The 27,105-nt window shown below is 33.9% G+C and overlaps 1 protein-coding gene and 1 pseudogene across 1 annotated transcript; both read left to right on the top strand.

Moving 5' to 3' along the window:
* Positions 1-206: 206 nt before the first annotated feature.
* Positions 207-1,137, top strand: LOC134391803 (olfactory receptor 5J3-like; annotated as a pseudogene).
* Positions 1,138-13,130: 11,993 nt separating this feature from the next.
* Positions 13,131-25,163, top strand: LOC134391804 (olfactory receptor 5T7-like; the record flags this gene model as incomplete). Its single annotated transcript, XM_063115732.1, has 4 exons — positions 13,131-13,159; positions 20,617-20,635; positions 21,293-22,207; positions 25,152-25,163. Coding segments are annotated over exons 1-4 (975 nt in total), but the record flags the coding sequence as incomplete, so codon positions are not given.
* Between the last annotated feature and the right edge of the window lie 1,942 nt (positions 25,164-27,105).

Below are 27,105 nucleotides of genomic sequence, written 5' to 3' on the forward strand. Positions count from 1 at the left end.
CCTCTCCAGCATTTATTATTTTCTGTCTTGTTGATAACAGCCATTCTAGCTGGGGTGAGATGGAATATTATCATTGATAATTAAAACCATGAAATTTTCTAAAGATGCTAGTAGATTGAATTTATATATCCAAGCTGTACTTTTTGGTTATTTTCTCTTTCCTCTTGTTGCCTACAGGTCTTTCATTTCATAAATGAGCCACATAAATGGCTGACAAAAATGTTAGTGTGATAGCTGAATTCATCCTTCGAGGCTGACTCATGATGCTGAACTGAATACTGTCCTTTAGTGCTGATCTATCTCATTACTGTGGTGGGCAACATTTGGTTATCACAATAATTCCAGCTAGTATCCAGCTCCATTCTCCCAAGTACTTTTTCCTTAGCCAGCCGGCTTTCTTGGATTTCTGCTATTCCTCAATCTTCATTCCTAAAATGTTGGTGAACTATACAGCGGGACAGAAAGTCGTCTCCTATCATGGTTGCCTTCTTCAGTATTCCTTCATCAGCATGTTCTTGACTACTGGATGCTTCCTCCTGCCTGCAATGGTGTACGGCTGGTATCTTGCCATTTGATGCTCACTTCACTACAAAGTTCTCATGACCCCCACATTCTCCCTCTACCTGTTGACTGCTTCCTACCTGCTAGGTTGTGCCAACTCACTCACCCACCTGAACAGCTTGCTCAGTCTATCTTTCTGTGGGCCCAATATTATTAGCCATTATTTCTGTGATGTACCATTGATCTTTCAGCTCCCCTCTTCTGATACCCAACACAGTGAGGTTTTATTAATTGTCCTCTCTGGAGTAATCTCTGTGATTACCTTTTTGTAGTAGCTAGTTCCTATCTCGGAATCCTTCTCACTGTCCTGAAGATACACTCTACCAGAGGCAGATATAAAGCCTTATCCATGTGTGCCTCTCACCTAATGGTGATGTCTCTGTTCTATGGAACTGTAATATTTCCTTTATGGGTATCAGCTCTAGCTATCCCCAAGACAAAGCCAAAATACTGTCTGTGTTTTATACCGTTTTTCTGCCAATACTAAATCTTCTGAAATACAGTGTGAGAAACAGGGAAGCCAAAGAATCCATGAAAAGAATCATGAAGAGAAAAATACTTGCTGAGTGGACATAAATTTTCACGCAGAAACATTTAAGGGATATTTATTGATGCAGCAGGCAGATACATTGTTAAATATATCTGGGACTTTGAGAGGTAAAATGAGGTATTTTCAAAGCAGCATATATTCAAAGATAACAGTCATAGCTGGACTTTAGAAATACACAAACTCATGCACACACAAACACACACACACACACACACATGCACCCATTCACAAACACACCCACATATAGGGAAAACTCTTTCTTTATGCTCTTAGGTTCACTAGTTGGGAGGCCTTTGAATTAAACTTACAGAAGAATATATTAACCAGAGTAAAAAACAAAGTTCATTCATAAGCACATTGTAGCACACAATAAAACTAGCTCACGCAAAAATTACAGATCAAGATCTGGGTTTATATACCTTATTTTCAGAGTAAAATGAAGGGGAAATACACACACACACTTACACGCACACACTTACACACACACACACTCACACACTCTCTCTCTCTCTCACACACACACACACACACACACACACACACACACACACACACACACACCCCTCTTGAGGAGAATTGGTTACAGAAAGTAAACAGAATTTTCCTGTCTCTTAACCACTTTCTGACAGCTGAGTTGTTTTACAGGTGAGAAAACCAAGCATCAATGGAGTTAAAAGCTTACTTACCCAAGATGAGACAACATCAATGTTTGAGAGCTAAAATTCAAACACACATACAGTCATATACCTGTGTCTGGTTGAAGAGAAAGCTTCCTTTCTATCCTATGAAGGTTTGCTGAAATGAACTGACAGTTAACAGGAGAAAAAAGAACCCACACATTTATTAACATGCAAGTGTGCACAGGAACCATGCAAAATATGGAACCCAAAAAAGGGCCAGGTGGCTGAAACTTAAGTAGCATCCTTTCCATGGGGGAGAGGGAGTTGAGGACATATAGGCAATTCTGAAGAGTAGTAAATGGTTTACAAGGGAACAGAATGAGTAGAAAAAACTGACAATGGTTGGTAAATGATTCTCTTTGGAAAGTGAATAGAACCAGAAGAACAGAAACTAGATTGTAACAAATTGTGACTAGGTGTGGTGACATTTCTCAATGAGTTTAATTCTCTTTGGTTAATAAAATTTCAGAGAGGGGACAAAAGGCAATTAATTTGGAGGAGCTTCAGATAGAATTTCAGGAAGTTCTACACTATGCTTGGGAGGAGAAACAGTAGAAGTTGATAAAGTCCTTGGGTCTGAGGCCGCTTCTAAGGCCCTTTAATTTCCTTTAGTACAAAGTGCTCAGCAAACCAAAGCACCATAATTTGGGGTATTGCTTTCTGAGCCCCAACACTTGTACATAGGCCTCCTTCACATTTTACATTAATAAATAGAACATCCTGTATGTATTTTATATGCCATCTTTGCCCACAATTGTAAAAAATGTGAATATTAGATTTGAAAACAATAATTCCACAGGTATAGAAGAGTTTCTTTTTATGGCAACCCCACTTCTGTCAAATAATACAAATACCAAAATGACAATGTAAAGGTACTCTAATACATTTGAGTACAATGGAATTCATCAAAAATCAGCCTTTAGGAAACTTCCCTGATACAGTATACCCATTTGAAAGTACTAAATGCTATATTTTCTTTTTAACAAAAGGGTGCTGAGAACCCCATACTGCTTATTTTCATACATCATTCCATATGGTGCTTATAGTTCTGCTCACTGAGACATGCATCAAAAACTCAGTCCAACACCAGCATTATTCCCACAATTGTTGAGAAAGCAAACATAGCCTTTGTTAAATGACACATTTGTATTATGTAGTGAACAATGGTTTAGGGTTTCTGAAAAGAATGCTTATATCTATCAAGAGGAATGACAGCACCTAGCAATAAATCTGCTCTGTTAAATCCACCAAAGTCTATGATTTTTTATCCTATTGCTCAGCTCAGCAATTAAATTTATGTAAATATGTAACTAAACATGTCAAAGCAAATTTTATTTTGTTGTTTCTGTACAGCCCATTGTTTCTTCCAGAATAATCAAATTGTCAAAGATTTTGATCACATATCACCACAACAGCACATGCATTTGACAAAAAATAAGTAATCACCATTATTGTTATAGCCGAGTTTTCAAAAGCAAAAATACTGCCTAATAAAGGAAAGGAGTCATGAGGATATGACAAACAGCTTTCTAATGACATTTCATTATCATAAACTAAATCTCAGATTAGTCTAAATTTATTATGTCCTTCTTTCTGTACCTCTATAACTCTATACTCTTTTTAAATGTGTTTGTGTGTTTCTCACATTGAGAAACTTTTTCTTTTTTTATGTCTGCATCTTCCAGTAGGCCTTAAGAAGTGTGCCTTTAATGACAGGCAAGTCAAAACGCCTACATTGAACAAATGCTTGTTCAATGAATGAATGAATAAGTAGGAACCTTGTGAACTTGAGGAGCACTAAATAAGTTCATTTAACATAACTATCAAGTTCCTTCAGTTACTCAAATAGAGTGTTACTGTCTAAATAAACTAGATTTAACTGTGCATGTCAGTCACTCTCTCTGCACCTTCACTTTAGATGCTGTCATACCAATCTTTCCATCTTTCCAGAATGAATCTTTGTTTTTCTCCCGTCATTATTTCTCTCTCATGCTCCCAGCATTCTTGGTCTCTCTCATGCCAGATGATTAACTCTTTGATCTTTGGGAATATGTCTCCAGCAGGAATAAAATATGTGAAATTTACCAGATATTGTTTTCTATTTTTAAGATGCTGAGAAAAGGCACTCAACTTAAATGTATTTGATGTATTAGGACTCAAAATAAAGATATTTAATTTTTATTCAGTTTATTAAATGTGTGATGCCCTTGTAATGATCCTGTTAACCATCTGCATTCTTTGAGTTTGCATTCTATTTCACCCCTTAAAGATACATTTTCTATTAAAAAAAAAAATTATAAGGTAACTTTTCTCTACTTCTTTTATTTTAAGAAGTATTTCAGGAATGTCTGAAGAAACACATGTTACTGAAAATGAAATAAATAGAATAAAATTGATTTTTGATATCATATAGATTCAGACACACTCTTACACTCATATACAAAGACTATCAGGTCATTAAAATATGAATTCCAGATAATTGTCTGTTAATTGGAGAAAGTAGTGTATGATAAGTGAGGATTTTGCATGGGATACTTTCCTTTAAAAATATGGAGGATAAGGGAGGATGGGTAGAAAACATATATAAAAATAACTAAAGACAACAGATAAGAAGGAAGAAAATATACTTGAAAAAAGAACATATTTTGATATTGGTACTTTGAAATATGTGAGAGAAAATATATCTGTTTATAATTATTAATTGTAATAAATTCCTTTAAAGAGCCTAAGATTATCAGGGTGAACCAAGATACAAAATCTAGTATATTTTATTGCTTACACAATTTTTAGTAATTAAAGTAACACAAACCATTAGGATAAAGCAATTAATCAATTTGCAGGAATTCACTTCCTCCAGGTATTTTTATGGCTCTCTACTTCTTTGTGTGACCCTCTCACTGAAGACTTCCCTGAACATTCTTTTTTAAGAGAGAAACTTCAAATATCTCCATGCACTGTCTCCTCTGTTTTTCCTCACAGCCCTGTCACCATCAGTACAGATTCTTCATTGTTTTTTCTCTCATCAGCCCCCTCCACCACCACCACAGAATGACACACTTACTGTGTAGTCCTCCTTGTTATTCCTCAAGCTACACGGCCACCCTCTGCACAGGGCCTTTGCACTGATGTTCCCCTGGACTGCAACACTTTCCTTCCATACACCTGAATCACTGATTCTTCTCTCCTTCAAATATTTGCTCAGTTATCAACTTTTAATTGAGGTCTCTGTTGACCATATTCTCTCTCATTGATGTCAAATGCCCCTGGCAGTGAACCCCCATATCCTGTGCTATTTTCCACTTTATTTATTATTTTAATAGTACATTTTACCTTGTAACGTGAGTGTATGACTAGTTTTTGTATTTTTCTGCTTTCCTCTGCTGAGAATTTATAATCTATGAAAACCATAACTGATAAGGCCTGGCTTGCATATCAACATTTGAATATTTCTTTCCCAGAATCTATGAGGAACCTACACCAGTTGTTTACAAGTAATGCACAAACTTCAATAAATGTACACAGCTTAACTAAAAGGAGTCATATATTCTGATCGTGATGCAATACAATTTAAAACTGATATATGAAAGATCAAAAACGAAGTAACTTTTAACTCAAAATTATAAAAATAAAATGAAAATCATAATCTTGTTATTTTTCATCAAATAAGAAGTTAAAAAAATAACTTCAGACTATCTATATAATGTACCAGAATAGGAATAATCCAGATTAATACACATAAGTGAAAAGTAAAGTGACATTCAGATGAATAATGAAAATAATTAAATTCCAGTATTATTTAACAGGTAGCAAAAAGAAATAAGTCAAGCAGTTCTTATTAGGTGCAAGTGAAAGAACAATAAAGTCAACCTAATAATGCAGGGGAAAGAACATGATGAAACTAAAATAACAATTAACGAATTAGAAATTTTAAAAAAATTGAAAACCATTTATCAAAAAAAGCAAAAAGAGGGAGCCAAAGATGAAAGAAAAAATAAGAGTAGGAATAATTCAGGAGAGATAGAGGAGAAGAGAGATCAAGAAAGAAGAGATGTGAGAAGCATCATTTAAAATGTAATGGATTAGGGAATTAAACTATATTATAATTTAAGCTGAATGAGATTTAATTGTTTGATCAGACTTTGGCTTCTGCCATGACACAGTGAATATGACAAGAATTGCCTTCTCATTATACACAACTCTAAACCTGAACAAAATGGGTTTCAATACTGGGAAAACATTAAGGAAGAAAACTTTATTAATAGTAATTTTGCAACCATCATGCATGCTAAGGTGGCATTGACACAGAAAGTCACCACTAGCCTCTCATTTGCCTTAAATCCTGAGGCTACCTTTTGTTAAATAGTTTGATGCTGGCTTCTTAATCTCCATTTTATCCTGTCTCAGCATCACTAAGTTTTCAATGAATAAAATTGTCCTTCCCAAAGTTCATCAGCGATACAATACATGCAAAAGTAGCTTCTTTATCCACACCAAAAAAGTACCTCCTAAAATTCTGGGGAATGAACAAACTTTCCTGCAAGAGTCACTTTTAAATCTATATGAGAATTGATTCCATTATCATGACGTTGCAAGATTCACAAAAATATTTTACTCTGATTCTCACTGCATGCCTTTTCAGATTCTTACTTTGCTTCCTTATCTTGGACAAAAATCCTCAAAAAGTATTTCATTTTTTAAAAAATATTTTAATTGTTTTTCATTCATATTAAAACATTTAAACTGGTTATATGCGGAAGAAGTAAGTTTTGAATCTGTAAATTAATTATAAAATGTTTGCTAGTCTCAAGGCTGATTTTGTCTTTTTGCTGTGATTTTTTTGTGTATAAAATTTTAAAAGCGATGTTAAAATAATAAAATATTTTTAAAAATTTTATACATAACATACAATATAAATAATGTATGTAGATAAGTTAAGTAACACTTCCAAACTAGAAAGCAGATCCTCCACCGTTTCTTGTGATCCCTCAAAATGTCTATGTGTCTGCTGGTGAACACTTTGTTCACATTGATAGTTATGGGCAGTAGCCAATACATAATACTTGGAGTTCTGTGGTTAAATTTTTTCAGATTAGCTAAAATTTTAAACAGCATTATGAGCATGCTCTCTGGAGTCCACATATCTTGGAAACTATGTAAATTCATGGCCATTAAACAACATGTTTCTGAATGACCAATGGATCAAAGAAGAAACAAAGCAGGAAAACAAAAAATTCCTTGAAAAAAATGAAAAGTACAAGCACAGTGTACCAAAATACCTAGGAATAAATTTAACCAAGGAGGTAAAAATTTCTACAATGAGAACTACAAAACAGTGTTGAAAGAAATTAAAGAGGACATAAAAAGGTGGAAAGACATTCCATGCTCTTGCAGTGGAAGAACTAACATTGTGAAAATATCCATACTGCACAAAATGATTTACAGATTCAGTGCAATACCGATCAAATACCAATGACATTCTTTGCAGAAATAGAAAAACAAAAAATCCTAATATTCATGTGGAGCAACTAAAGACCTCAAGTAGCCAAAGCAATCCTGAGCAAAAATGAAAATAAAAATGAAGCCAGAGTTTAAAAGTATGTGATTTCAAATTATACTACAAAGTTATAGTAACGAAAACAGCATGGTACTCGCATAAAAATAGACATTTGGATCAGTGGAAAAGAATAGAGAACCCGGAATCAGCCCACATACTTACAGCAAATTGTTTTTTGACAAAGGCAACAAAACATACATTGAGGAAAACACTGCCTCTTCAATAAGTGGTGCTGGGAAAATTGGCTATCCATATACAGACGAATGAAACTAGATCACCTCTCACCATACACCGATATCAACTCAAAATGGGTTAAACACGTGAAACTATAAAACTATTATGGGAAAATTTAGGGGAAACACTTCAGGAAGTAGGACTGGACACAGACTTTATGAAAAGGAGCCCAAAAGCACAAGCAACAAAATAAAAAATAAATAAATGGGATTATATCAAACTTAAAAGCTTCTGCACAGCAAAGGAAACAATCAGGAGTGAAACTACAACTTACAGAGTGGAGAGAAAGTATTTGCAAGCTATACATCTGACAAGGGATTAATATGCAGAATGTACAAGGAACTCTAGCAACTACACAGTAAAACTAACTAACTAACTAACTAACTAAATAACTAAATAACTAAATAACTAACTAACTAAATAAATAAATAAAAACCCAATTAAAAAATGGATAAAGGAGCTGAATAGACATTTTTCTAAGGGAAACATAGAAATGGCCAACAGGCACTTAAAAGAATGCTCAACATCACAAATTATCAAGGACATGCAAATTAAAACCACATTGAGTATCACCTCTCCCCAGTTAGACTGGCTATAATCAAAACGATGCAGAATATCAAATGCTGGCAAGGATGTGGAGAGAAGGGAAAGTTCCTATACTGTTGGTGGGAATGTAAACTGGTACCACCATTAGGAAAAACAGTGTGGAGGTTTCTCAAACAATGACAGACAGATCTACAACACATCCATCAATCCCACTTCTAGGTATATACCCAAAGGAATGGAGATCACCATGCCAAAGGGATACCTGCACTCCCATGTTCATCACAGCTCTATTTACAGTATTCAAGAGTTGAATCCAACCTAAATGTACGTAGATGGACAAATAGATAAGGAAAATTTGGTACACATACACTGTGTGATGCTACTCTCTCACGAAAAATGAATGAAATTCAGCCTTTCATAACAACATGGATGAGCTTGGAGAAAATTATGTTGAGTGAAGTAAGCCAGGCAGAGAGGGGAAATACCATGTCCTCACTCATAAATGGGAGCTACGAGAGAAAGCAGGAAGGAAGAAAGACAGCAGTGGTGCACTGGACTTGCAGAGACAGAGAGCATACCTAGGGTTGTGGGGTGGGGTAGTGGAGGAGAGGAAGAGGAAGGAGATCAGGGACTATTTGGGTGGAGGACAAGTGGAATAATCACAATTTGTCATAATGGACATGCTGATAGTATGTATCTGGCTATCATATCTTGGGCAGAAGTGGTGACAGTCAGCTTTGTACCACATGAATAATCATAATCAATCAAAAACAAACAAACATAAAAAGCAGGAATGCAAACCCAGCTTTTCTTTGCCTGCCAAACATAAATGTGTCCAGGACTCCATATTGAGCATTCAGGGACCAGGCAAGAGGTCTTCCCAGGTTCTAAGCCAGAATTTCCAGCATTTCACAAAGATACTGAGACTCAGAATCTAGGATCTGGGAGCCACCCAGACTCTCCTGCCTCCTCCCTAGTAAAAATAGACTTGGACTCAACCGGGAAACTCAAGTGACCACAGGACAACCCAGATGCTGAGCATTAACATTCTGTCTCTACAAAACAGGCCTCACCAGAGTACCATCAAAGCCTGAACTGTCTTTCAACCTCCATTGTCTAGATATGTTCCAGAACAGCCCCTCAGAATTGTCTGGACAAGATGGGACAATGGGTGGTGGGGGTCCAGATTCAGAATGGATTCCCCATTCCTCCCTCCTGAGAAGTCTCTTCCCACTGGTCAGAGCCCTCACATCTTTGAGGGCTAAGCCCGTGTCCTGTAAGTATCCCTTAAGAGGACCTTTTCTTCTGGTCCCCTTCTCCTCTGAGGAGAAGGCTCAGGAATGAGACTCAGCCTCCATTCTCACATGACTTAGTTGACCGATGAACTACTGCCCTAAGAAGGGAAAAGATGCAGGGAACAGCAGCTTGTGTCTGGTGAACCAGTGTTTTTACAACTGTGGTGAATGCCTTTCTTTCTTTTTCTTTCTTGCAAACTAGTCACTTGTGTTTTTTTTTAATTTTCTTTTAAAATTACTTTTGGTTAATTTAATCAACAAACATAAAAACATCTAGAAAGGCAGAAAATTGGCAGTTTTCAATTTTGGATTTAGAACACAGTAAAATACTACCATGGAAATAAGCGATAGGAAAATGATAGGTGTTAATTTTGGCAAAAATTTGGGAAAAATTGAAAAATATTAAAAGAAACGGAATCACGCTAATATTATTGATAATAAGAGTTTCAAATGTATATATTATTTATGTAAAACATTCTGTCATTTCTACATACTGTTTTGCAGCTTTTTGTATCCACTTACAAGTTTAACATTTGATAATCTCTTTCCATTGAAATTTGTGAGATGAGTATACACTTGGCATATGGCCAAAATCAAGACTCATCTTGTAATGTTTCAGACCTGAAATGTTGTAAATTCACCAAGTAAATAATCCAGATGCAGTGATATATCTTTTGAGTGAATATACTAAACATTTGAAAACCCTGCCTTCCTGTGATGTGTCAAAAATCCTCAGTAAACCGCATTTTTGTTGAAATTCTGTGTACTTTAAAAAATTATTAACTTCTGATTTCATTAGGTTGCAACAGTCTTTAAAAACAGATTCTTAAATTAAATGTTTACCTTGTTTGTTTTATATTTTTAAAAGAGAAAACATGTAAAGCAAAGAGTTGATGACAAATTTACATCTTGTGGCATCTCATGAACTTTACTCAGGTGGAGTGCTAGTGCTAAAATTTATTTTATTTTGAAATTTTTCTATTACATTTTCTTGAATTGCAGTTTTAACATTTCCTGCTATTTAACAGCTGTTTTAGAACGTATTTTTCCATTTTCCACTTTATTTTTTAAAAATTTTTGTGACAGTTACTTGATATATTGCTTAAATTCAAGCAATATGATTATATATAAATATGTATTTTAAATGAATGTTAAGAATTTTTTGTAAAATTACATTGGATTATTTTTCCTAAATGGATTTTCAATTAAAAATCTTTAATGAAGGTCCTTTTAAATATAATTTTGTCAAATATATCACCCATTAATATTTTCTTTCACTTAACTTTTGCTCAACTTTTATTTGTTGATCCTTCTATTGTATTTTTAGAATGTGTTTTTTGGAAAATTCTGGATTTATTAATTACAGTTTAAAAATTTCTGCCTCCTCAATCTCAGTTTTGATTCACTTTTTTTTAGTATTTTTTTTATTTTGTTCTCTTTTTCATAGCAGAGTGTTTACTCACATGTCTGGTAATCTTTATCATCTGTGCATCTTTAAAAGTGGTTTAATGAAAAGAATTCTCGGTGTTACATTTCGTCACTTCATTCAGTTTATGGCTCTGATGTCACCTCATCATGGAGGTACCCCCTATGCCCTCTAAAATATGTCCAAAGCCCATTACAACATTATACCTTTTCCCTTTCTCAGCTTTACTTCTCTTCACGGAATTTAAAGTCCCTGACATTATTTTTCTATTTCTTGCCCACATCGTAGACCCTCAAATGTGTTTGTGTATATAAATACATAAATGGTCCTGCAAATCACTTCACTACTGTAGACTTCAATTTGCTTTTTAATAAAATGAGAAATTTTCACTAGATCTGCAGGTTCCAACCTGTTATCAGGAGCATCTGGAAAATTGATGAAAAGTCAAAATCAGTTTGTGCTTTCTTGTTCTATCAATGTTAAATAAATCCATAATCCATTATGGTTCCGGGGATGTTCGTGTGTGTGTGTGTGTGTGTGTGTGTGTGTGTGTGTGTGTGTGTGTGTGTGTGTGTGTGTGTGTGTGTGTGTGTGTGTGCATTTCTGTGTGCTTGTGCATGTGTCTAATGCATATGTCTGTGTGTGCCTATATATGTAAACATTCTATCTTATCTGAGTAAACAACTATAGATTAGCATTTCTAATTCACAAATTGCATACTTCATGAAGTCTTACAGAGTTTTAAATTTTTTGTCTCCTCCATATTTATGGCATTTTTGTAGTTTTTTATGACCTCTACTAACAATACTGAAGTAAGTTCAAAACTTATACTTTATTCATTGTAAACACAGCAGTTTATGATTTGAACAGAGTAAAACTTTAATGTATTTGAATGACTAAATTCATCTGCTAGATTCTGCAAAAGACAGAGATTTTACATGATTGTAGTTTATGGTATTTACTGACTCATTGTAGAAAATGACTTACATTGCCAGCATGAGGAAACTAGGCCTTAATTAAGTTAACTTCTAACCTAGTGACAAAGCTGTGTTGTAAAATAACATCTCATATCTTAAGATTTCTTATCTTAATGTTAAAACATTTTAAAACATTTCTTCTAAGCCATCATTTTAAACCCGAAGCCAAAGAACTCTTATTCATTAGATAAATGCCAATATGTGATGCATATTTCCAGAGCCATTTACCTTTTTATCACTGAGTAAATCATCATATTGCTATTTTGAACCAGAAGATAATTGGAGCATATTCCCCTAAGGGGAATCACCTGTGGGTTTCATCAACAGTCCAGAAAGTAAATATAAGCAAACTAAATGAGCCATATTCATAATGTCATTAAAGCTGCACTTGCTGTTTCACAGGTAAGAAAAATTTCCATATAATTTGAAGAATATTTTAGGAGATAGAACCTAAAAAATTAAGGTTAAATATGTTACTTTGTACTACACATTTTAACTACTAAACACACAGTATGAAACACTTCAATTCTTGCCTATTGCATACGTGAATAGAATGCAGTCATCAAAATCTGGTTTATGCACGCTTCTACCTAAGAATTGAAAACCAACACATCCTGAAAAACAACAAAGAAGCTATAAAAATATTACATTTTTATTTTTGTGGAGCTAAATAAGAATTTTTCAAATAGAGTATATGCTTTCATTTTCAAAATGGAAGAAGAAACACCAGTTTGAAGTATGGACAATCAGAAATTTACCTACAGAAGAAAAGAAAACATTCAACCTATTCAACTATCAGCAGCTTATAGTTGGATATAATACAAAAACAATCAAGAATTTAAAGTTTGTTTTGCTAGCTATGTAATTTAGAAGTCAATTTGGACTATTACTTATTTTTAATATTTCTCTAACCTCAATGGTTTACAAAAAATCTAACTATATCAAGAATTATGTTTTGTTTTATTTCACTGTGGATGGTGGCAGATGGGGGTGTAAGGTGCAGAATGAAGCCGTGGTCTGATAGAAGGCGGTGTAAAATGGGGAAAAGTGCATGCAGTATGAGGAAGACATGGTATCACCTCTTGCTTCTGGCACTTAACTGTGAGAGCTGCTACAAAGGTGAAATAAAGTAATGTGCACACAGATCCATTCCCCTAACAAGTAAGCTTTGTGTTTCAACATCGAACCGAAGATATTGGGAGTTTTCTGCCTTCTATTAAAATTGCCTTTACAGATGTAACTACATTAATTTAAAAAGTAGATTCTGTATTATTAAATTCTTCAAGAATCATGGCCACTTCCTATTTATGACTCTGAATCCTTTCAATATGGGCTAGTATTGTCTTTGTCAATTCTAGTGTAACTTCTCTTTTGGTATCTAGTTAGAAATGCCAGTTTAAGAGAAATGTAGCTGAAGTACGTAAGATCAAGTTAAGTGCCTTTCACTATTTTATTTACCCAAAGCAAAACTGAGCCCACTGTACTGTAGTAAATAGAATTGTGGTAAACTGTGTGTGCATTTTTCTGTATCAATAGAGCACAAAATTTAGTAAACATTTATTTTTTAAAGATACAGAGAGAGAAAATGGACAGAAGAAAAAAATCATAATTAAGATATTGAATTCAGAATCGTTGGATTTAATCCTTATAGAATAATGCTTGAGTGTCTATTAATAATCACAAAACAAATCTATTACATGTAGGTAAAGAATGAAACATCTGTTTCAAGGTACTGTTCACAAAGATTTTTCAATAATTTAGTTATAATATTAATTTTGTGACCCAATATCTTCTTTTGAAATGTTTAATTAACACATAAAAATTACATATGTCTATAATGTACGACATATTTCACAATGCACACATGTTGTGGAATGTCTACATGAAGCTAAGTAAGACAGGCTGAGTGTCCCTTATCCAAAATTCTTGGGATTAGAAGTGTTTCAGATTTTTGATTTTTTCTAATTTTGAAATATTTGCATATATATATCTTGGGCATGAAACCCAAGTTAAAACACAAAATTCATTTCTGTTTTATATACACATAAACTTAAGATAACTTTATTCAATATTTTAAATAATTTTGTGCATTAAAAAAAAGATCGTGTACATTGAACTGTCAGTACAATTCTACTTGTGGCATAATGTCCGTGCTCCAAAAGCTTCAGATTTTTAGAATTGCAGAATTTGGATTTTTAGATTAAGGATGCTCAACCCATATATACACTATGTCACGTATTTTTTGTGGTGAGAATACTTAAAATCTCTTTTAGAAAGTTTCAAGAATAAAAATCATTATCATTGACTATAGTTATTATGTTGTACAATAGATCTCTTAAATCTATTCCTCTGATAATAACAGAATTTTTTATCCATCAACCAACATGTCTCCAACTCCCCCTCATCCCTAGCCCCACTGGTAACCAACATTCTATGCTTACTTCTATGAGTTCAATTTTCTCACTTTTGTTAAAGATAATTTATCATACATATATGTGGGGCACAAAGTTGAATTTCAGTAGTTGTGTACAATGTGTGATGGTCATATCAGGAGAGCTAGCTTATTTATCATTACAATACACAATCTTTCTTTGTGTCCAGTAAGCAATTTCTTGTTACCCCATCTCCTTCTCCCCCTCCCCTTCCCTTTTTCAACTCTACTAACCACAGTTCTTTTTCCCCCTTCTAAAAATTCAACATATTACTGTGATTGTTTTTTCTTTCTTTCTCTTTATCTCTCTTTATTGTTTATTTATTTTTGAATTCAGCTCCTACTTATGAGGGAGGACATGTGGTATATCTGTTTCTGCACCTGGGTTGTTTCACTTACCCAATTTTCTCCAGACTCATCCATGTTGTTGCAAATGGCAGAATTTCATTTTTTTTTTATGGCTGAATAGTATTCCATTTTATATATACTCACATTTTCCTTATCCAATTAACCACCAGTGGACATCTAGGTTGGTTTCATAGCCTGGCTACTGCAAATAGACTTGCAATAAATATAGGAAGGCTGGTATCCCTTCAACATGAAGATTTCCAGTCCTCTGGATGTATCCTCAGGAGCTGGATCATATGATACTTCTATCTGTAGTTGTTTGAAGAACCTCTATGTTGTTCTCCCTAATTGCTGTAGTAATTTGCAGTCCCCAAAACAGTGCAAAAGTGTTCCACTTTTTCCATATCATCACCAGCATTTGTTATTCATGTCTTTTTTTTTTTAAATTTTATTTTGTCAATATACATTGTAGCTGATTATTGCTCCCCATCACAAAAACCTCCCTCCCTTCTCCCTCCCCCCCCCCCAACAATGTCCTTTCTGTTTGCTTGTCGTATCAACTTTAAATAATTGTTGTTGTTATATCTTCTCCCCCCCCCCCCGGTTTGTGTGTGTGTGTGTGTGTGTGAATTTATATATTAATTTTTAGCTCCCTCCAATAAGTGAGAACATGTGGTATTTCTCTTTCTGTGCCCGACTTGTTTCACTTAATATAATTCTCTCAAGGTCCATCCATGTTGTTGCAAATGGCAGTATTTCATTTGTTTTTATAGCTGAGTAGTATTCCATTGTGTAGATGTACCACATTTTCCGTATCCACTCATCTGATGATGGACATTTGGGCTGGTTCCAACTCTTGGCTATTGTAAAGAGTGCTGCGATGAACATTGGGGAACAGGTATACCTTCGACTTGATGATTTCCATTCCTCTGGGTATATTCCCAACAGTGGGATGGCTGGGTCGTATGGTAGATCTATTTGCAATTGTTTAAGGAACCTCCATACCATTTTCCATAGAGGCTGCACCATTTTGCAGTCCCACCAACAATGTATGAGAGTTCCTTTTTCTCCGCAGCCTCGCCAGCATTTATCGTTCATAGTCTTTTGGATTTTAGCCATCCTAACTGGGGTTAGATGGTATCTCAATGTGGTTTTGATTTGCATTTCCCGGATGCTGAGTGATGTTGAGCATTTTTTCATATGTCTGTTGGCCATTTGGATATCTTCCTTAGAGAAATGCCTACTTAGCTCTTTTGCCCATTTTTTAATTGGGTTGCTTGTTTTCTTCTTGTACAGTTGTTTGAGTTCCTTATATATTCTGGATATTAATCCTTTGTCAGATGTATATTTTGCAAATATTTTCTCCCACTCTGTTGGTTGTCTTTTAACTCTTTTAATTGTTTCTTTTGCTGTGCAGAAGCTTTTTAGTTTGATATAATCCCATTTGTTTATTTTTCCTTTGGTTGCCCGTGCTTTTGGGGTCGTATTCATGAAGTCTGTGCCCAGTCCTATTTCCTGAAGTGTTTCTCCTATGTTTTCTTTAAGAAGTTTTATTGTCTCAGGGTGTATATTTAAATCCTTAATCCATTTTGAGTTGATTTTAGTATACGGTGAGAGGTATGGATCTAGTTTCATTCTCCTGCATATCGATATCCAGTTATCCCAGCACCACTTGCTGAAGAGGCAGTCCCTTCCCCAGTTATTCATGTCTTTTTGATAACAGCCATCTAACTAGGATGAGATGATATCTCAAAGTGATTGTGATTTGCATTTCCCTGAAGATTAGAGACATTGATAATTTTTTCATACACCTGTTGGCCATTTGTATATATTCCTTTGAGAAATGTCTAACTCCTTTGCCCATTTTTAAAATTGGATTACTTGGGGTTGGTTTTGTTTTGTTTAGTTTTGGTTTGGTTTGGTTTTTTTACTCTAAAGTTTTTGAACCCTTTGTAAATTGTGGATATTAATCCTTTGTCAGATGCATAGTATAGTTCACAAATATTTTGTCTCATTCTGTAGGTTGTCTTCTCACTCTGTTAATTGTTTCCTTTGCCATAAGGAAGGTTTTTTAGTTGGATATAATACTCTTTGTTTATTGTTTTCTTTTGTTTTCCCCACTTTTTGGGTCTTATTCATAAAGTCTTTGCCCAGCCCTACATCTTGGAGTGTTTCTCCTATGTTTTCTTCTAGGAGTTCTTAAATTTCAGGTCTTATGCTTGAATCTTTACTCCATTTTGAGTTGATTTTGGTATATGGTGAGAGGAATAAATCAAGTTTTTTTCTTCTACATATGGATGTCCAGTTTTCCCAGCACTATTTATTGAAGACACTGTCCTCTTTTCATTGTATATTCTTGGTGCCCTTGTTGAAGATCAGTTGGCTGTAAATATGTGGGTTGATTTCTGAGTTCTCTATTGTGTTCCATTGGTCCAAGTCTCTTTTCTTAAGCCATCATCATGCTGTTTTGATTACTACAGATTTGTAATATAGTTTGAAGTCATTAAGTGCAATACCTCTGGCCTTACTTTTTTTGCTCAAGAATGCTTTGGCCATTTGGAGTATTTTTTCTTTCACATGAATGTTAGGATTCTTGTGGAACAAATGTTCCACATGAATGTTAGGACTGTTTATACAGTCAAACAAGTATATGTACCTGCTGTATTATTCATGACAGACAAAAGGTCAAATGAGCTTAAATGTTTATTGACAGATGGATGAACAAATTGTCGTACATGCAAACAATGGGAATATTTTACTCATAAAAAAAAAGTTACTGATACATGGTACAATGTGAATGAATCTTGAAAACACTATGTTAAGTAAAAGAAGCCAGGCAGAAATGGTCATATTTAGTATGATTCCATTTATATGAACTATCCAGAATAGATAAATCAGTAGAGACAGAACAGAGATTGGTTTTAGCTAGGAGCTTAGGAGGAGGAATGGGGAAAAATTACTCAGTGGGTAGGTTGGAGTGATGGAAATATTTTAAAACTAGATTGAGGTGGCGGTTGCACAAAATTATAAATGTAGTTATTGCCACTGAATGAATTCTGAATTCATTAAACTGAATTCTGTTTAAAATGGTTAATTTTAAGGCATGTGAATTTTATCTCAATAAATTACTTAAATAAAAATGAACATAAATATAATTTTAGTTGCTTAATTGTTATTTAGGGTTCTCTTTTTGTGAAGAGCCTAATTTTATATTTTGCCCAGATAATTTATATGTATTCTGAATAATAGGTTGCATCTATTATATGTGATAACATAGTTATATTTTTAATATAATTATGATAATTTTTGTTTCATAAAATTTCAAATTTTGTGAAGTAAGTTTGCATTTTAAAAATTACTCAACATTCAAAAAATATAATTAACAAAATTCTACTAACCTTAAGTGCTCTGATAAATATTAAAACTGTAAGTTTGCATCTTATAAATTAAAACACACTTATTTTCGTAATGAATATAACGTAAGTAAAATTAACTTTACATATTTCCATTATGATGTCTTTGATTATTTTTACCATAGAAATTTATGTTTTATAAAATTGAAACTCTTTGGACACCCCGTCCTCTTCCTGTTAAATTTGGTCTTGACCCTACCAAGTTATCTCCTTTACCAGAGGTAAGAATTTCCTACAATTTGTCATTCATATGCAAGTTGTCATTGATTAACTATATATTTATATATATTCATTAGCAAAATATACTGTAGTTTTGCAGACATTCTAAACCCGTTAAAATACTGAATGTCTTACTTTGCAAATTTCTTTTCTTTTCTTTTCTTTTTCAAATGTATGTTTTTGGATTCATAATGTTAATTCATTTACCTATACGTGTTCTCTAATTTTGTTAGAAATAAAAACTTATTAAGCATTTACAAATTGTTTGCATAAGTGAATATAACTTTAATTCACCCACCACCAGAATGGGAATGTTTGCTTTACTTCATCTTCTCACCATCACTTAGTAGTCACACAGTGTTAAATTTTAATTTTTTATGTGTGTAAGAGACTATTATATCATTTTACATTTACAGATTTTTCTCATTATTTTCAAAGTAACATCTGTACATTGTCTATTAGTGCTTTCTTTTTGTGAATTGTCTTATGAATCCTTTGTCCTTTTTCAATGGATTAGTAGCCTCTTATTTTTTTAACTCAAGCAATGTAGAAGTGTATCTTCTATTTTCTCCAAACTATGGCTTATATTTCTATTTCATTTGTGACTATTTTTATCAAGTAGACTTTTAAAATTTTAAATTATATATTTTTTCAATATTTGTAATTTTGAGTTGTATTAAGGATCTCTTTCATGAAGAATTAAACACACGATCCTCATGTGCATGGTTTGGATAAACACAATTAATTGATGTCAGTGACCATGAATACTTTTTGATATTTGAAGGGAGTACTAATGTCCATAGCAGAGGGGAGAGCTCTCCTGACAGGAGAAAACAAACACAGAGATATTGTGTTACAAATACAAGTATATTGTGGTAAGGGATGCTCTGTACTTGTACCATTTAGGTGCTATTTAAACATAGTAATCCCAATTTAAGAAAAACACCTTTGGTTGTACTCAGTGTTCCAGAAATATTTCTCTGTTGGAATAAAAATATAAAGGCATCCCTTAAGGAAAATAATGCCTTTTCCATAAAATCATGATCAAAAATAACAAATAAAAATAAGTGAATGAAGGAAGGAAAAAGGGATAAAAGGAACAAATGAAAGGAGAAAGGACAGAGGGAAGGAAAGGAGTGAGGAAGAAAGGAAGGAAGAGAGACACTTCATTTGAGCAGTTTTGCTTCTCTGCCTTTTATTCTTCCTAATAATTCTATGAAAATTTTTTTTCCTGATACTGACAATTCTTCTGGATAATCCTTACTTTACCTATCTCAGCAGATTGTTTGCATATGTTTATCAATATCAAAAGTCACTTTCTCTTACTGATGGGATTGATGTCAACTCTTGAAACTGGAGTTTGACATACATGGATGAATCTAAGTAGTTTACAGATCATCATTTGCAGCAGAATATATTCCCTCAAGAATGACTCAAATTTTCTAGGGATTTGTGTATATAAAAAATAAACAATAACTAACACAGGACTGTTATAAAATCTGTCCTCTAACTAGTGCTATCCAGTTGGCCCTTCCATATGTGCTGGTTCTCAGTCTTCAAATTAAACCAACTATGGATCGAAAACATTTGAAACAAAAAGCAATAGAAAAAATACAACAATAAAATAATGTAAATAAAAAGCAATACACTATAGCAACTATTGACGTAGCATTTACAGTGTATTAGGTATTATAAGGAATCTAGAGATGATTTGAAGTATATGGGAGGATGTGCATAGGTTAAGTGCAAATGATATACCATTTTATATAAGGAACTCGAACATTTATGAATTTTGGTATGGAGTGTGGGGTTCCTAAAATCCATGATCCTACAATACCAAGGGAGGACTGACTTACAGACTAGTAGTAGAAACCTTGAATTTACGTACAGGTAACTCTGACAGCTAGTTTGTATAACCATGGGAATATCGAGGAAAGATTTTTTCTATTCCTTTTAAAATTTATTCTTACATTTTGTGCTCTTAAACCTTGATGTTTGTGTTATTATAAAGATTATTTACTTTTGTTATAATTTTGATTATCTGTCTTTATGAACTATTTTAATGTTACTTCTGGATAGTTAGCTATTATTGTACTGAATTCCCAATCAACAATAACTAATCAAATGCAAAACTGTTATGGAAAAATCATGTAACTTAAAATTTTTCAGAATAATTCTACTGATTTTCATCAGAGATTTGCAGAAGTACAAAAACATATAGACTTCCAAGAATTTAGACTTCCAAAAGTTAGAAATATGCCCACCTATGTAGGCAAAAATGGACAATGTAGTGCCAAGTATTTAAGAAAGAAATTTGAATGAAACATAAGCTGTTATATGATTACCATAGTCTATATCACCCTTCCCCCAAATTTTGATTAGTTCTATTCAGAGAATCCCAATAAGACCTAATAACACTAGAAAGATTTTTAAAAATAGCTTATAAAATGTTATAATATAGAAAACTACGACTACATAGAATTAACCTAATTCAGCATATTATACTTAAAATTATATTAAAAATTCAATTTAATTAAGATATGTTTTCCTTCAATATTTACTCCAAAGTTGTAAAATAAATATTAACATTTTCAATCTACAGGTGAGTTGTTTGTAGAAAGTCATTTCACACAATTGCTGAAAGATCTAGAATTCTGACATCCTATTCCTTTGTTCTGTTCACTGATATTCATACCTACATGTTTGGATGTGAAAAAAAAATATTTTAGCTATGTACTTTATTTTCATGTCATTTAATATGAAAACTATTAACAGAGTACAGTGGTAAATTAGCCAGTTGGCCTGATGGTTACATAAGTGACACGAGCTCAGCTATGGAGTGAATCCCCGTACACTCGATTCTTCAGTGACTGGCAACAACCCTCCGTCCACAGACTTGTTGTTTCCTGATCTGGTGCTTGGAAATTATGCATTGTCAAGAAATAAATATAAAGACATAGTTCATGTTACCTTGAGTCACAATATTGTTTCTTACTTTCATAATGATATGGATTGTATTTTTATAAAAATCTTCAAGTTTGTTCTATGAGATATCAACATGAAGAATGTCACTGAAGTCACCATATTTGTACTGAAGGGCTTCACAGACAGTGTTGAACTGCAGATCATCTTCTTCTTCCTGTTTCTAGCTATTTACCTCTTTACTCTCATGGGAAACTTAGGACTGGTTGCATTGGTTATTGGGGATTTCAGGCTTCATAACCCCATGTATTATTTTCTGAGTGTGCTCTCTTCTGTGGATGCCTGTTTCTCTTCAATTATTACCCCAAATATGTTAACAGATTTTATGTCAAAGAATAATATCATTTCATTCCCTGGATGTGCAGCACAGATGTTTTTCGCTGTCACTTTTGGAACCACAGAGTGCTTTCTCTTGGCTGCAATGGCTTATGATCGCTATGTGGCCATCTACAACCCACTTCTGTGTTCAGTGAGCATGTCACCCAGAGTCTACGTGCCACTCATCATTGCTTCTTATGTCGCTGGCATCTTAAATGCTACTGTACACACAGTGGCCACATTCAGCCTATCCTTCTGTGGATCCAATGAAATCAGACATTTCTTTTGTGATATCCCTCCTCTCCTCGCTATTTCTTGTTCTGACACTCACACAAACCAGCTGCTACTCTTCCTCTTTGTGGGCTCCATTGAGATCTCCACTATACTATTAGTCCTTGTCTCCTATGGTTTCATTCTGGTGGCCATTCTGAAGATGCAGTCTGCTGAAGGGAGGCAAAAAGTGTTCTCTACATGTGGCTCTCACCTAACTGGAGTAACAATTTATCATGGGACAATCCTCTTCATGTATGTGAGGCCAAGTTCCAGCTACGCTTTGGAGCATGACATGATACTTTCAATATTTTACACCACTGTGATTCCCATGCTGAATCCCGTCATCTACAGTTTGAGAAACAAAGATGTAAAAGAGGCCATCAAAAGAGTATTTGAGAAAATTTGGTGTATGGGTACAGTTTATTTTGCACATTAACATTAAATTGAAAAATAATTAAGAGGGAAATTTATTGCCTCAGTATCAAAAGTTATTATAACACTTTTGTGTTAGTTTATTTGTTTTTCTCTTTTTATCAAACATTTTAAAATAAAGATTATAGTCAATGCTCTACCTATGCTGTTTTTACACGTGTAGAGAAACTATGTCATCCATTTGCTTTTTATCAAGTTTACACATACATGCATGCACACATATTCACATATGTACATATACGTTGATATTGATGTATTAGTTTTCTAGGGCTGCCATAACAAAACACCACAAACTAGGTGGCTTAATTTTTTTTTTTCTCACAGTTCTAGATACTTGAAGTTCAAGATCAAGGTGTTTGCAGGACGGATTTCTTCTGAGGCCTCTCCTTGCTTTGTAGATGTCTATATTCTCTTTTGTATTCACATGGTCTTTCATCTGTACATGTCTGTTTCCTGATCTTCTCTTCTAATAAAACATTAGGCATATTAGATTAAGATGACCCAAAAGTCATTAATTTAACTTATTACCTTTTTAAAATCCCTAACTCCAAATACAGTCACATTCTAAGGTCTTAGGGGTTCCAATTATAACAAATGTATCTATATATGTGTGTGTGTTTATATGTATGTGGTGTGTACACACATTTGCATGTGTGTACAAGCATTGTACTCTTTAAAATGTAAAACATTATCTTTCATGTCTATATAACTTGAATTATGTTTCCATTGTTGCAATTATGTATAACTATATATAAATAGCTTGATCAAATATCATCTAATCAATAACAAAACTACAGATCACATATGATCACATAAGCCTAGACCACTTTCCATGGAATCTCAGGTTTGCGACTTCGGTTCAAAACAGTCTGCTCTGTCCTTAAGTGTATGCATTTGCTGTAATCTAATTATAGTCAGTTGTTCAGATACCACAGAAAATGTGTTCAAATTTTTGAGGTCATTACTGTGCTAATTCATGAGAGTGTATTTCTTTCTATTCTACTGTATTATTTGCAGCACATGTTTAAAACCCATTCTTTAATTCCTTACATAATGTAGAAATTAGACATTAGTATTTATCACGATTATTCTTAAATTCAAGAATAATAGAAGAAAAACACAATTCAGATTAAAAAGGTACAACTGGCTGGCAGATTTGGGATTTTCTACGGGTCTGGCCCGTACTCAGTTTTGGCTCTTCTTTTTTCTTTTTTTTTGACCCAACCACTCTGCGATGCTCTTACCGATGCCACAATTTCTCATTATCCAGGCCCAATAACAAAGGTGCAGTAAAGTGTTTCCACTATGCTTACATTTAGCTCTCCTTCCAACAGATCTTATTTTTATTGCAAAAGTATGTCTTCAAGGATAACTCTGCGTGACATTATGTAACATAATATGACCCAGGCACACAAAGACATATGCCACATAATCTCACTCATATTTGGAATCAAAAAAAGTTGTTCTCATAGAAGTAGAGAATAACGTGGTGGATACCAGAGGCTGGGGTGGCTGGGAGGGAGGGTGTGTGGAGGCATGTTGGTCAAAGAATATATAGTTACTGTTAGACAGAAGGAATAATTTCAATAGATATATTGTACAGCACAGTAACTATAGGTAATGATGATATCCTGTGTTCTTCAAAGCGTAATTAAAGTGGATGTTAACTATTCTCACTGCAGAATCGATAACTTATGTGAAGTAATGCATTTGTCAGTAAGCTAGATTCAACCTTTCTACAATGTACAAATATTTCACACATCATGTTGTACACAATAAAAACACACATTTTTATTTGTCAATTCAAAACAACTTAAAAGGATAATTTTACATGGCTGGGTCCTTCCTTTTTTCTTTTCTCCCTCCCTCCTTTCTCTCTTTTTCCATTTTCTTCTTTTTTCCTTATTTACATTTTTCCTGACTTCCTTTCTTCTTTCTTTTCTTCCTTCTTTTATGATTATTATTTTCATCATTATTATCATTATTGATTATTATTCTTGTTATTATTTACTATTTGAAAATCATTACCTTAATCCATGGCTACCATTATTCTCTAATTTCAGTTGAGTCTTTCTAAACATGGAGCACAATCTGAGGATAAAGTGGGATTAGTAAACTTAAGTAGCATCTCAACAATATAAATATACAGCGTCTCTTATCACAATATATTTCTCCCACAATTTTTCTGCTTTTGTTTTATCCTGTTTGGAAGGCTCTCTCATGCTGTTCACATGGCTCCTTTCATATTTATCTCTTCTTAGTGGGAACCTCATCGATTATCTTATGATACTTTCAATTTATCTTCTTTGCATCTCTTCATGTTCCTTCTTTTCTAAATATATCCATAACATTATTTGCTATTTTGCATAATATGCATTTTAATTTATATTTGATTTATTAACTAATGTATACAAATATTCCCTTAATGAATGGTTTTAGGTAGAAACTGTCAAAAATAATTTGTTTATTTTAATTAAGTGACACACAAGAAACAGATAATATTTTTATATAAATATTAATTATTTTAAGATTTCCTTGCTTATTGTTTTTTCTTTAAATTTCTCTTCTTCTTTTATTGTTATTTTTTAATTTTTTTATAGCTTTCTGAACTGTATATATTTTCCAATGGACAGTGTGTTAGTGTCATCCTACATATATTAGTAGGTCAAATTTTCATTATTAATTTTTTTTTCTAGACTTAGGAATGGTTTAAAAGCTTAATTTTAAATGTCTAAATAGAATAGTATAAGAAGTATTTTTTTTTTACTTTTGTTATTTATTTCTAAACAAAATGAAATTTATATTGTATTTTACATTAAGTTCTGCTTTTTAGTTAACTGTTTTACTGTTATGTTTCTATGCTGCTGAAAAGAAAAAAGAATTCTTTCTTAGTTGTGGTCAAAGTTTAATACAAACTCGTCTATAAAAAAAAACTTTTAGACTTTAATTTCTCTTCTTTTTTTAATGTTTTGTAGACTGTTAGCCTTTATTAGTGGTGTATTATGTTTTCCTAGTATTAGAAAGTTTCTATTTTTCTCTTCCCATCTCCTATACAAGAATTTCCATGATTTACAATATTTTTGCTACATTGTTTGCATAGATAACACTGACTTCTAACTCTTCACAGTGAATTAGATTCTGTCATTACAAAATATTCATTGTTGCTTATTTTAATGCCATCTTCTGTATTCTATCATTTGGATATTAAAATTACAACCAGTGCTGTTTCTTTTTGTATATTGCCTACATGCATTTTTGCCCATTCTTTTATTTTTCCCTTTCTGAAATACTTTGTAATATATTTGTTTTTTTAAAAAACTATACTGAGGAAAGAGGTGGAACAAGATGGCCAGGTAAAATGCTTTAGCAATTGTCTCCTCCTGCCATAACATCAATTCGACCAACTATCCATGAACAAAAATACCCTTATATTCAAAGAAACCAGGTGAGAGATCACAGGACCTTGTTGTAGCATAATAGCAAGAAAAGATGAATAGAAAAGGGAAGGAAGGACTGTTTTACCTTACCCACTTCACCCCTCTCCCAACCCCAGGCAGCATAGGAGAGAGAGAAATACTGTCTGCTTGGGAAAAGGAGAGTAAAGTGAGCATAGGACTTTGCCTTAGACCCCCAACTCTGGACTCATCACAGTAAAATCCAGTATTGAGCAGACTCCCACAGTCCTGTTTGCAGGCCAGTATATGTGGGCTGAGCATCTAGAACTGCCCTCATGCCAGGGAGGACCACACAGTTCCAGGCTTCAGGCTTGTGTGATGATCTCAGTCTTCAGTCCGCACCACCACCTGGCCTATATCAGTGGCCCTGGGATCTGATCAGCTTTCAGCAGCAGTGGGGCTTCATAGGATCCCGACTTCGGATGTGTCTTAGTGTCGCACTGGACCTGGGCCTTAGGCATGCCCTAGTGTTGTACCTCCTTCTTCAGGCCCTGGACTTTTGGCAGCACCATTCCAGCCAAGTGGCTGTGGGCTTCTGGCATTCCCCACTGCTACATGGGCCACAGGGCTTCCTCAGACAAAGCCAGTCTGTGAGACTGAAATTAGTACCTACTTCTTTAAATGCACACATGTTAATGCATAACCACAAGGACCAAGAACAATCAAGGAAACATAATGTATAAGTCTGTTTCTGGTGCTTATAAAAAAATACATGGAACTGGGTAATTTATAAGAAAATGAAATTTATTGTTTACAGTTTTTGAGGCTAGGAAGTCCAAAATGCAGGAAACACAGCTGGTGAAGGTCTTGGTTGTGGTGACTGTGATAACAGGGTATCACATTGCAAAAAAGGTGGAGCAAAGAGAGCAGAGACTAACCTCCTCCTTCATTCTCTCTTTAAAGCTCTCAAAATCACACCCATGACCACCATTATTAATACATTCACTACAGTGTGGTCCTACAATCTAATCACCTCCCCAAGGTCCAACCTTTCAATTACCATAATAGGATTTCCCACCGTCAATGGTTACAATGGAGATTAAGCTTCTAATATGTGAAATTTGGGGGCCACACTTCAATCAATCCACAGCACATGACATCGTCACATGGACAAAATAAGATACCAGTGATTGACACTAAAGAAGAGGAAATGTATGAACTCTGAAAAATTTAAGATAATGTTTTTTAGGAAACTCAGTGAACTTCAAAAAAATACAGAGAAAAAATTCAATAATATAAGAGAAACAATAAGTGACCAAAACTAGAAATTTAATAGAGAGACCTAAATTAAAATAAAGAAATCCCACAAGTAAAAAATGCAATAAACCAAACAAAAAATGCAATAAAGAATATCATCAGTGGAACTGAGCAAACAGAAGATAGAATCTGTGAACTCCAATCAGGTTATTTG

This window comes from Cynocephalus volans, chromosome 12 (genome assembly GCF_027409185.1).
Source record: "Cynocephalus volans isolate mCynVol1 chromosome 12, mCynVol1.pri, whole genome shotgun sequence".
NCBI lineage: Eukaryota > Metazoa > Chordata > Mammalia > Dermoptera > Cynocephalidae > Cynocephalus > Cynocephalus volans.